Raw genomic sequence first — 13,266 nt, forward strand, 5'->3', positions numbered from 1 at the left:
TTCAACACCTCTCCTCACACCCAAAAAGAACTCACTAATGTCACCAAGATAAAGCTTTGCCACACCAAGTTCAGATACCATGGGGTATAGGTAACCAGAAACCTCAATAAATTATACCTCCACAACTACAAACCCCTGTGGCGACAAATAAACAAAGACCTAAAGAGAAGGAACAACATGAATTTCACTCTCTCAGACAAAATAGCCATGATCAAAATGATCACCCTCCCAAAACTAACCTACTTATTCCAAACTAGTGAACCTGCCATAGCTCAAAGAAAGCATTCTGTGCCTTTGAGGCTACCTGAGCCTCCAGAGATAGTGTTGGATCAAGGAGTAGCCTTAGACTATGTACCTGCTCTTTCAGGGAGCCTAGGCTCCCCTCCAGAAGAGGCTGCCTACACACTTCCTGGATCTAAGAATCACCAACCCACAATGCTTCCATCTTGTCATGATTTAGTCTCAGTTTATTGGCCCTCATTGTCCATTCCAGCCCAGCACCGGAAGAGACTCCCCTTATTCTTAAGATAACAAAAAATAGAGATGGGTATCATCAGCATACTACTGACACCATATTCCAATTAAATTGGATTGCTAAGGGTTCCAGAGCCAGGATAAATAAGAAGGGAGACAGTGGGCATCCTTGTTTTGTGCCCGGTGACCTCCCCCAGCGGCTTCCATATATATTTAATTATTTACAAATTCATAATCTGCACATTAACAAAAAAATATAGCAAGGAAGAGTACAACTTGCAACAGAAGACCCAGAACAACCTCATTAAAAATAAATAAATACAGAAAAAGAAAAATCATGCCATAAAGACCTAAGTAAAAAGGTTTTCAAAAGACTTCCCTTCTCTCAAAGAATCCTGGGAACCGTAGTATGCTAAAAGTGCTGGGAATTGTAGCTCTGTTGGGGAGTCTCCTAATTAGTCTCGGCACCCTTAACGAACTACAGTTCCCAAGACTCTTTGGGAGAAATCATAGCTGTTACAAGTGGTACAAGAGTACACTTTAAATGTATGGTACAGAGACAACCATGTTCGTTTCTGGCTCTCTCTACGACTAGCAAATGCATAGCAAAATGCATGATATAAATCATGTGCCCTTGCTGCAGCGACATAATTCATAGTTTGCGGAACTGAGCTTCCCTAGATGACTTTAGTGAAATGTGCTTTTTCTTTCGTTTAGTGTTGAATACAGAGCACACACCGGTCAACAATTTCACTCAGTGCTTAAGCCTCCCCCTGCCCGCCCGCCCCCCCAAAAACAACACTGTACTGTCATTTTTCTCCCCGCAACTATCAAGTATTGACGCTCTCCCCTGGACGTTTGAAAAAGAGTTCCTTGCTGCTTATCTCACCATGCTTCATTGAAATAACTTTTTATAGGTACCATTTCCTGAGAGTGAGTGGCAGAAGGAACATGGGGGAGGAAGATAAGAGGCGGGAGGAGATGATAAAAACGTGGGGGAGAGCCCAATGATTACATTTTCAATGGCGCTCTCCAACGGCACATTGCACCAGCTCAGCCAAGTGCAGAGAAGGCGCGGAGCCTTTCCTCCTCGCCCTCCCCTCTTCCAACAGCTCCTGCCTGCTCCATAGTAAAGGCCTCTTAAGAAGGCCAGAGATCTTGATGCAGCCAACCTCAACCTAGCCTTGACCCTTCCCCTAGGGCTAGGCTTCGTGGGCTTTGATGTAGCAGCTAATTGAAAATGACCCCGGAGGTAGATGCCAATCTATAAATTAAGAAAGTCGAAACCACCTTCAAACGCAGCACACACAAACACACACACAAAAAACCCCAGACGAGACTAATCCAAAGGCTTGTTGTTATTTAGAAAAATATTTCTATATCACTATTCATTAAAAATATCAGCGTAGCTCACCATGATGACACACACACACAAAATAAACAAATAACTCATGCAATAAAGAAGTTAACACCAGAAATGAGTTCACTATTACAGAAAGATGTGTTCTTAGGTGCCTGCATAAGCCTGCACAGGTTTCCAGCAGGTGTGTAAAAGCTGAGTGTGAAACTGGCAAGGAGTTCAAGAGCGGTAGAATTTTGAGAGTGACCCACAAGACAAGTTGTGACTGGGGGGTCTCTCTTGATCTCTCCGCCTGAAATTCCAAGGGGGGGGATTCTGAAAGCTGGAGAAACCAACCACCTCTAGTGGGGTACTCAGGAGAGGCTATTGCAGGAAGAGCAACCAAGAGACTTCTGGAGAAAAGATCTGCTCTGTTTGTCATGCTCCTCTTTCACCAGGCCTTTGGCTGATTAACATCCGGTACCCTTTTCAATGTGTTGGGGGGACCGGGGCGGGTATCGGTTTGCTTTCATTCTTGTTTTTATTATGCATTTTGTGTTTCTCATCTTGTATTTTTATCTTGCGAACTGCCCTGAGATCTATGGATGAAGGGCGATATACAAATTCAAATAACTAAATCAGTCAATAATTTAAAATAAATAAATAAATGTCAACATTTTTAATATTAGTTTGATCCACAGGTTCTTAGGATTGCCCACGGAGGCACTGGTCTTACACACCCATCAAACACTTGGTTGTGGGGAGCAACTGTCAAGCTCAGAAAGTTTAAAAGAATTTGAGAAACACCATATTAATTCTTCTCAAATCACCACAGAATAGAGGTAATCAGACATTTTCAGACCACTGGAGAGAATATTCTTAGAGCGCTGGGCAGGGCATCCTTAAAAACTCAGTCATGGCATGCTATCCTTTGAACACAGTTTCTTTACTTTTATGCAGGGCACTACCTATTTAAATATCTATCCTAGTTTTGTTTTGCAGCAGAGATGGGGAAGCTGTGGCTTGTTGAACTACAGAGCCCATCATCCCTGACCACTGGCCATGTTGGCTTGGGATGATGGGACTTGGAAGTCCAACAACACCTGGAAACAGATAGGTAGCCGTGTTGGTCTGCCATAGTCAAAACAAAAAAAATTCCTTCCAGTAGCACCTTAAAGACCAACTAAGTTAGTTCTTGGTATGAGCTTTCGTGTGCATGCACACTTCTTCAGATACACACTGTGTATCTGAAGAAGTGTGCATGCACACGAAAGCTCATACCAAGAACTAACTTAGTTGGTCTTTAAGGTGCTACTGGAAGGAATTTTTTTTGTTTTAACACCTGGAAAGCCACAGGTTCCCCGTCTGTGCTTCACAGCCTGCCAGGAATGGCTACAGGTCTCAAGAGATCCTTGGCAGAAGGTCTTAGTGATCCTCAGCACCTTCTGCTTGCTTGCACAGAGCCACTGGCAAGCAACCATGCACACAAACAGACAATGGAAGCAAGGATCAGGGAGTCAAGGGTAGGTAGCAGTCTTTTCAAAGTGCCGAGACATCAGCAACTGCCTGAGGATGCCAAGGTCTAACACTGATCCTCCTACACCTCGTATTGGGAGGTGGGGCGGGGGAATTAGGCAGGTATGTGGGCAAGACAGATCATTATTCTGCAAAGACACACTGGAGAAAGAACTTCACTGCTAACTTCTATATGTTTCTGAGCCTGGCATCATTAGCAAGAAATCACTCCCTGCCTGCCAAGATTAATTAGAGATAGAGCAATTCAATAAATATTTAATTACGAGACAAACTTTTGAAAAAAATTATTACTTTATTTGGGCTGCTTGTTTGTTTCGTGGCAAGATGATGCCAGACAAACAAACAGGAGGAGGAAAGTGTTTAAATAAGTCTCATAAATAATAAGCTGTAAGAAAAGGCACCAATACATTTCCACCGGGGAAAATGTGAACAGCGGTTATGAGGTCACTTCATTGTTATGCTGTTTCTAGACTTGGCACAGGGGGGAAAGGCAGGTGGGCTCCATCCTCTTTCAGAAAACAGAGTCTAAGTCTGGTTTGATCACTGATAGAAACCCCTATCTCCTCTGCCTGCTTTCTCAAGGTTTTCTGGGGTTGCCTGTCTTCCATTCACCATTCATCAGGAGTGAGCATTAGTGGCTGACGCAGAGGGGTCTTGCTGCTTACCTGACCTCCCTCTGACAAGTCAAGGCTGGAGGGAGGGAGGTCAGGTAAGTGGTGCAGGCCCACTCAGTTGAGGTCGGTTACATCTCTCTGTAGGACTGTCTTGGTGATGCTCTCACATCTATCAACAGCAGACGATATGGGAAAGGGCCAAGGCTCAGGGTCAGAGCACACACATTGCCTGCAAAAGATCCAAGGTTCAGTCTCAAGTATCTCCAGGCATGGCTGGGAGAGATCCTACCCGAAATTCTAGGCACATTTGGAAATCTTAAGAAAATGTTGTGAGCAGCACAATGTACTGTGGTACCTCTGGATGTGAACGGGATCCGTTCCGGAGCCCCGTTCGCATCCTGAAGCAAAGGTAAGACGCGACTGCGCCTCTGAGTGGGCCGCGTTTCGCCACTTCCGAGCATGCGCGTGACGTCATTTTGAGCGTCTGCGCATGCGCAAGCGGCGAAACCCGGAAGTAACGTGCTCCGTTACTTCTGGGTCGCCACGGAGCGCAGCCGGAAAATATTTAAGCTGAAGCGTATTCATTCCGAGGTATGACTGTATCCATTTCACAGAATAAAAACTAGTGATGGTCAGAACACACTTAACTTAAAGTCATTTATATCACTGGCTCTACTGCTAGTATTACAAATTTCTGCTAACCCAGAAATAGTACTTCAGGTTAAGAACTTTACCTCAGGATGAGAACAGAAATCGCGTGGTGGCAGCAGTACTTCAGGTAAAGCGGTACTTAGCTAAAGTGGTACCTCAGGTTAAGAACAGTTTCAGGTTAAAAACGGACACATGATTTCTGTTCTCATCCTGAAGCAAAGTTCTTAACCCGAGGTATTATTTCTGGGTTAGCGGAGTCTGTAAGTGTATGTAACCTGAAGCGTATGTAACCTGAGGTACCACTGTATAGTCCGGCCCCCCACAAGGTCTGAGGGACAGTAGACCAGCCCCCTGCTGAAAAAGATAGCTGACCCCTGGTTTAGATGATGGTTTGTATTGGACTACCCAGCAGCAAGTCTCTGTAGCCTAGCAGCAAGCCTTGCAAGTGTCACACATGATAAAGTGTGAATGACACCTGCAAGTCTCTTTGCCTGGGTACGGCCAAAGTGCAGGAATCATCTCTGCTCCCTTCTCACCCCTGCCTTAGCACTAACTTTGCTCGCCCGCTGGAGTCAGGTTTAAATCGTTTAAAACTGCAAAAGGAATTCAGGCGAGACAAGTTTTAGACTGCAGGGCTCCGATGAAGGAGATACCGCCAAAATAGCTCCAGGGACAAAGCCATGTTTCCTTATCCGAATAGTGACAGAATAGAAATCCTTTCTCGAGGGTTAGAAGGTTTCTCTGTGCTTTCCAGGCTTGTCTTTTAAGCTTGGGAAACTGGGAAACATCTAGAATGCACTGTTTTAAAGATTTAACTATTTTTGTTTCTGTGTGCGTGGGGGCAGGGACTATGTTTCTTGTTTTAAAACCTCTGGGCCAGAAATGTACTTCTTCACACAAAGAAGTGGGGCTATAAATATTGGAGATTAAATATTGTGGGGAAGCCACCCAAATATGAGCAATTTCAAGCAATCATATTCAGTGAACCCCAGTAAAGTTGCGAGACCCAAGCAAGACAAGCTTTGTTGTAGCAGCTTAAATTCCACTCAAACTGAATACACATGAAAAACTAGAAGTACGTAAGGAAAAGTTGGACCCTCCTACTTAAAATATGTACAGACAGATGATGCGTTTCAAAATGCCCTGGTTTCACGTATTTTGTTTGTTGCAATTCTTTAAGCAGCCTTCCATTCATGCCCCTTTCACTGGTATTTTGGGCAAAACTGGGATCTGAATAAAGCAGGGCTTCCAATTTCAGTCGCACCAGCATCCCAACTCAAACCATTATCCTCATCCCCATATCCTATTGTCACTATTTATTGATTACATTTATATCCAAGAAGCTCAAATTGGGGTACTTGGTTCTCCTCCACATTTCATTCTCCTGACAACACCTTGAGATAGGTTAGACTGAGAGAGTGTGACTGGCCCAAGGTCACCCAGTAAGTTTCATGGTTGATCAGGGATTTAATGGTTTCATGGTTGACCAGACCAACACTCTAACCACTACACCACACTGGCTCCAACTAGCAACACAAAACTATGGAAGTTTGGTCAGGGGTTCCACTGTGTTCAGTGGGGCTGACTACCTAGTAAGCGTGTCTGAAGATATCGTGTCCCTGTTATCCAGGGACAGTCCCAGATTTACAGAAGCCATCCCAGTTTCTGATTTGAACCCAGAAAGTCCCAGTTTTCCTTAGGACATCCCTATTTTCATCAGAGAAATGATTATTGGATAAATGTTTCATCCGATAAAGTGCATGAAGTTATCCAACCCCTAAGCCATCTGAAGGCAGCCCTGTATTGGGAAGGTTTTTTTAAAAATGTTTAATGTTTTTGTATATGTTGGAAGCCGCCCAGAGTGGCTGCGGCAACCCAGTTGGATGGGTGGGGTATAAACAGAAAAATTATTACTATTATTATTATTATTGAATAGGATGTCCCTATTTTCATCAGATAAATATTGGAGGGCATGCAAGCAGAGGTAACAGAAAGAAACACATATACTTCTATAGCAGATTCCTTCTTCCATGACCCTGCCCTTCCTCCACAGGTCTCCCCATATTGAAATTTCAGTGTTAAGTTCCCTGCAAAAGCTGTAAGAAGTTTCCAAATATCTGCAAAATCCTACCTTTATTTGCCCTAGAAGACAGGAGGTATATACAATTTTTGCTGTTTGAACTTTTCAAAATATTACATGAAAGAGAGTGTAACATTTTGAAATGCTGATCTAAATCTTGCTCTGCAAAACCTTTCTCTGACCTCAGTGCTGGGCTCTTTTTTTTTATCCTGCATTCATGTCTTCCAGTCTGTTTCCTACTGCCCTCAACCATCAACACTGACGCCTGGAGTATTTCATAATATACAAAGACAACCTCAATTAAACGGACGTGAACTGACATGACGGTAAGCTACTACTCTCTCTCTTTAAACATTCAGGATTCCACTCCTTCCCCACCCCAAATAAACGCTATAAAGAAAATGTTTTGTGCATGATACATTATAATAACACGGTTACCAACAAGACACAAAATATTTTCCTCTACATGGAAGCACACCACAGCACCAAACCTATAGCCCAGTTTTTCCGACTTAGAGGTAATTAAACATATATACCACATAGCACTATAATTGTTACCCTGCAGTATGTATTTATTTATCTCTCTCAAGGGCAGTTCAAATGTACATAACATTTCCCTTCATGGGAGAATTTAAAGAATAATTATCATGGAGGAATTACTATTACAGTATTATGGAAACATTCAAACTGATTTGGAAAACCTTGGTAGCCTTGCAGGAAAGATTCCCAAGCAGGATATTCAATTCCCACTAGCTTCTGGTATTGGATTCTTCTCCCCACCGCAGTAATTCCACGTGAATTAAAATTCCAACACAGTCTTCTACTCCCTTGCACATATCAAGAGAGTAAGTGTGATCTATTGGATCAAAATCTGGACTTGAATTTGGGCACAGTGCCGCTAAAGTTAAGCACTTGTAAATCTCATTCAATGGAAGAGAATTAAGTACATGCTTAACTTCTAATTTCTTTAAAAGTTTGCTTACTTTATGTTTAACTGTGCAAGTTTTAAAGAGACATTGACTGTGAGGTCAAACTTGTGGAATGAAGTACAGAAGAAGGGGGGAAAGCAAATCCAGAAAGGAGAAAATGCTGCACAAAGGCTTCCATCCTTATGCTGATTTAAGAGCAAACAAGTCAGTATAAGAGCCCATTACAGACCCGCCCTCATTCTGTTCTTCTTTCATGCTTTTCATCCATGAGGTCACCAAATTCTATTGACTTTCCTAGTTTTAATTTGGCTTTCAGTTCAAAACAATAAAGCCACTAGGAGACGCAAATTCAGAAACCCCCTGCCAATCTTATCATATATACCTTCAAGCAGTCTTTTAACAAACAATACTCCTCCCACCCCGGATTGGCCAAAGACATCTTGGCACCTGACACAGACCCCCAAATAGCTACCCGTCTGCTAAGAAGGGGTCAGGGAAGATCTGCACCAGGAACAAGGGGGTAAGAAGGTTCGACATCAGGAACTGCTGCTCTGGTGGGACCCTTCGCCTTGCCTCATGGGCAGGCTGGCCCTGCTCCCAACCCCAAATAAATGAAACCCCTTCTTGAGATGATTGCCCCTGTCCAGGATATCCCAACTGCTTGGTACAAAATGTGCACCCCTCGGGTCCTAACACAATGTAATGGTTTCCACTATACCCTATATACAACCATGAAATGATCGCCTATAAAAATAATGGCGTTCATCTTATTTGTTTGGTGCCAGCAATGCACATGGTGCTTTGCAAAGTATGAGAGCAGGTCCCTGCCCCAAGGAGCTCACAATCGAAAATTCAACACAGAGAAATCAACGGAGGAGGGCAAAGGAGTATGCAGTTGCTTCAGCTGCATGTGACAAGACTTAGTTACATGGGCATTATGGGATTATGCCAAAAGCTTCGTGGAAAAGGTGGGTTTTGAGAAGGGATTTCAGTGGGGCTTTTTTCAGCAGGAACTCACCAGAACTCAGTTCTGGCACCTCTCAGGTGGGTGCCCTTGCCATCCAAAGCGAACAATGGAGGCGTTCATGTTGAGTTCCGGGGCCTCTTTTTCTAGAAAAAACAGCACTGTATACACCTTAGTTGTCACCCCCCACCGTTTTTCTAAACTACTGACCCCCAAATTTTGCAACCCTTCCTTATAGGAGAGTTGCGCCAGCACACTGATCATTTCCACCACTCTTTTCTACAACTGCAGGATCTGTCCACGTTCAGGATGAAAGATACCCACTTCCTTGTCCTGCAACCTTTGACAAAATATGTTGATACATTATCTTTCTATTGAATATATCCATTCTCTTCCATTCTCACAGTCTACTCAGAACAAGAAAGATGGCGAAGCCATCTTCTCAGATTGTCACTTTGGGCCAATTTGTACAATTTATTTTTTTCTGGCAGGGCTCTTTGCCTTTCACAGCAGTAGGAGAAGCAGAAATTCAGCAAGCGAAGCTTCTTCCAGCATACAGATGTAAAGCACATGCAGATGTTCTGCAGAACATTCAAAACTTTAAAATAAATCTGACATATACCTTAAAGTGCCACAGTATTCCTTGTGGGGTTTTTTGCTACAACAGACTAACATAGGTAGCCTCTTTGAGGCAGCAATGGGAAATTCACCTGTCATGCAGGTGTTAAGGTTTGAAGCTTTCCCTAGAAAACAAATTGGCAACGTCATTGCAACTCAATGCACACCTAAATGTATTTGATGGTATTCAACCCATGTGGTGAAATTGTCCAGTAGCAACTGGCATTCACTCATCAGCACTCAATAAGGTTTATACACCTTTACCTTGCATCACCATGTAGGGATGGGCAAACTGAACAGTGACATCAGAAAGCCACCTCTTCATGCAGTCAGGTTGAATGATCCACTCAAGCAGCCTATCTACATGAAAAGAGTTGTGTAAATCAGCCTTTGTTCTCATCCCTCTGTTCCTCAGCTCTCTGGTTCTTTCTGTATATTTTCCAAGAGGTGAAAAAGGCCAATAAACATCATGGGGGGGGGGGGAGCAGTGCAGAAAAAATAGTTTTCACAAAACTAATGAGTGAAATCACTTTGAAAGATATCACAAAATAATGCATATTATATTCTTAGACTGTGGCTTTTCAAGTAGTGCATAAGACAAGAGAATTAACAAGCAAATTCTGAAGACCTTTTCAAGAGACAAATACATATGATAATTGAACTAAATTCCCCCCCATCCAATCCACCCATAGGCATAGCCAAGGGAGGGCAGGGAGGCAGCTGCCCCCTAAATCAATCAAAATCAATACAAATCAATACAAATCTGAGGTTCTGCCCCCCCCCCCAACAAAAGCCTGCCCCCCAACAAAACTCCTGGCTACAGCCATGAATCCACCGCTTAAATAGTTGTGCCTTGACCTATGGCTTCAAGATCTGCTGTGAGTGCGGACATAGCAATGTCTATACTCTACCTAACTTCATTTCCCTGCATCCTTACAAGTTCAATGCAGCTGTACCAGAGTGCAAAAGAAGCTGATGTTTAATTCAGAAGCCTTTCAAGATGCTTCCAGTGAATAAGATGATGGAAGAAAATGTGGTATCCATCATACAAAGTCTAAGAATCTCTACTGGTACAACCAACCTGGAATAGGTGACAGTGAACATAGTGATGTAAAAATCATCACGTGAGATTTTTATTTTTACCACTTTTTTCAGTATAGTAATATGAAAAGAATTCTATGTGTCTTACCGCACATGCAAATAATTATAAATACTTGATGGCCTAACTGAAAACATTTAGCACCTTCATGAAGTTAAAAAACAACAACAACATTTCTCTAATAAAGAAGTATTCAAATCTTTGTATCAATTCTTACATCAAGTAAATGACAACTCCTTAATGGTAATATATGTCTGGCAGACCAATCCTGTGCACAATTATTCAGAAAGTCCCACAAACGCAGTGGGTCATAGTACCAAGTTAAGTAATCAAGGATAATGCAGCCTAAATGCTACACAAATTAAGTTTTGGCACTAGACCAAAATGTGTATCATGAATATATGAATCTCCATAGCTATAGCCACAGAGGGTGAAATGCACTATACTGTATTTCAAAAAACAAACCAGCCTACACATGTTTCTTCCCTTCTACCAAAAAGAGTAGAATGTTCAAAACTCTCAATACATTTTGACTGACTCACATTTGAGCACATTTCAGATATGCACGTTCCAGATACTGATCAAAATCCTTATTTTAAATTACCAGAACATAAGGGACACAGCTTACTTTGTAACACAAAAGTACCACAGACCAAAACCATCAACTTCCAGTTGTCCCAAGGGGTGATGAAACTGTATACCCCTTCATTCTGGATTATGAAACCAAAATTACCATCACCTTTCAGCTCACAATCTCTAACACAATTTAGTCGGTACCATGTATTGAAATGCACACTTGAACAACCTTCTTATGGAGTTCTTTAAAAACTGACAGTGCAACAAAATGCAGTTGAGTGGTCGTAATACACCCATTTATTTTGAAACTTTGACCATACACAAGCAAATTCCCCAACACAAACATTGGGCAGAGGGGGTACAATACAGTTATTTTCTTGTTACAAAACTTCATGTGCCTCGGCTCTCAACCCAGCCAGTCTCCCCCAACCTAACAACCTTCTCATGTTAGAGATTTGTCAGATACCGCACCCTCTGTCTGTGGTCAGAACCACCACTTTGCTTAATAACACCCTCCCTCTTTTCTTCCTCCCTCTTTCCAGATGTATGTTGTAGGTCAGCCTAGGCCACAACTCCAGTGAGGGACTTTCTTCCCACTGTACATGTGTGTGTGTAGCAGGGAGGTGAACAAGCTCAGAAGAACAATTCAAGGTAAATATATATCTATACTACTCCAGATCTTAAGTTCCAGCCCACTGCAAGGTGCTGGCCTCTCCTTTGCATCAAGAGCATGATCTGATCTGAAGTCACCAGTAAGAAAGGAGCCAGCAATGTCCGCTGAAACGGAAAAATAATACAATTGGGGTGGAGGAGGAGAAGCGGCCTATGAAAAACTTCCTATTTTTCCTCACTTTGCACATGCAGGTAAGCAGGAACAGGCAAGAGGCTAAAGGAGAAGTAACTAGATGAAGCCAATCTACAGTGTGTACACACACACATGCACACACTAGTCCCAGGATCATGATGTCCTTCACAGTTGCTATGTTAAAGTTCAAGGAAGCTTTTATGCTAACGCTACTTGGATTTGTTTTAAACTTCCTTTAGCACTAGGCTGCCATGCTTATTTCAAGGTGTCCTTATGTTATGATTTCCCTAACCATTCCAACTTCTTTAATCAAGACCCACTATGTACGAATCACAAGTGTGCTGGCTTTTAAGGAAGAGAACTTTACAGAAGTTTTCATCTGGTGTAGAAACCCTCAATGTCATGCTGATTGGGATTTTTCCCCTTTTTTTAATGACAAGCAATCTGTTGAAAAACGGAGACAAAACTTTTGCATGAAATCACTTCCTCTTACTGCGTATGGGAGAACAAGACACACGGTCATTTTTCCTTCGACAATGCAGTTATTTTATGATATTTTCACACACACCCCCAAAAAAAGAGTGGCTTGGAATAAAATGATTTCAATGAGCTCCATCTTCTACTTCTTTCTGTCCCACAACACAGGTACAAAAGTGCCAAGAGAAGGGGAAGAAGATGGCCGTGTTTCTGATCCGGTATATAAAAGCTCTTTTGTTGCATTCACACACAAAAGCCAAGAATCGCTTTTCATCTCTAGGCCCTGAAGGAAAGGGAAGAAATTGCAAAAAAGAAGCAGCAAAGTTCTCCCAAAAGTTTGTGAAGGGACATTGGGAGTTCAAAACGAACAACAATCAATAAATAAAAAAGATTGGAAAAGGAATGGGGAAGGCAAGGTGAAATCCAGCAGTTCTCCTGTGGGTGCAATTCAACCTCTTTTATGCCTTGTATAAAAGAGGAAATGTAATCCCAGTAGGTCCACCACCGAGATTGCTTTTTTTTCTCTCTCCTTCCCCTTTCTTTTTAAGGGGGGTTAAAAAAAGAAAACACAACCAACCAGTTGATCCGTTCAGGAGCAGCAAAAGTAGCAAGCTGGCTGTGATCACTTACTTGTCCGTCTCTTGTGACATGTTTGATCCAATGAACTCTCTCCCCTTTTCCAGATGCCTCAGTCTCTCTGGTGAAACTGGACTTTCAAGTCTGTGCAGGTAAAGGTGTGTGTGTGCGCGCGTGAGCGAGCGAGCGAGCGAGAGCAAGCGAGCGCCCGGGACGGCAGAACCAGAGCTACTGGTAATTCTGCTTTTCTTCCCCCCCTCTTACTTCTCCCTCAGCCAGCCGCGGAGGTAGGAGTGGGACAGGTAAAGCCCCCTTCTGCCCGCCCCTCGCATGTGAAAAGGAGACTGGCTAGGCTCGCCTGCCCGCCCTCCCTCCCTCTGCCGTTTAGGGCACCGCGCCGGGAAGCAACAAAAACCCAAAGGCGCCTACAGGTAAACTTTCCCAAGAGGACTTGGATTCTTTCACTGAAGGATACAAGGCAAGAGGGACGAGCTGCGAGCTGATTGGGCCGAGCGGGGCCTCAGGTGA

General features: G+C 43.0%; 1 protein-coding gene across 2 annotated transcripts in view; it reads right to left on the minus strand.

Moving 5' to 3' along the window:
* The window catches only part of GRHL2 (grainyhead like transcription factor 2), a 70,053-nt gene extending 57,097 nt beyond the window's left edge, over nt 1-12,956 (minus strand). The window contains exon 1 of one of the 2 annotated variants that reach the window (XM_081918831.1): nt 12,793-12,956. In XM_081918831.1, the coding sequence (XP_081774957.1) occupies nt 12,793-12,812 (20 nt within the window). In that variant the 5' untranslated portion in view covers nt 12,813-12,956. The remainder of the gene's footprint in view (nt 1-12,792) is intronic. The other variant, XM_081918830.1, reaches the window with a different exon arrangement.
* Nucleotides 12,957-13,266: the final 310 nt, after the last annotated feature.

Source organism: Podarcis melisellensis (genome assembly GCF_964234715.1).
Source record: "Podarcis melisellensis genome assembly, chromosome: 7".
Classification (NCBI taxonomy): Eukaryota; Metazoa; Chordata; class Lepidosauria; order Squamata; family Lacertidae; genus Podarcis; species Podarcis melisellensis.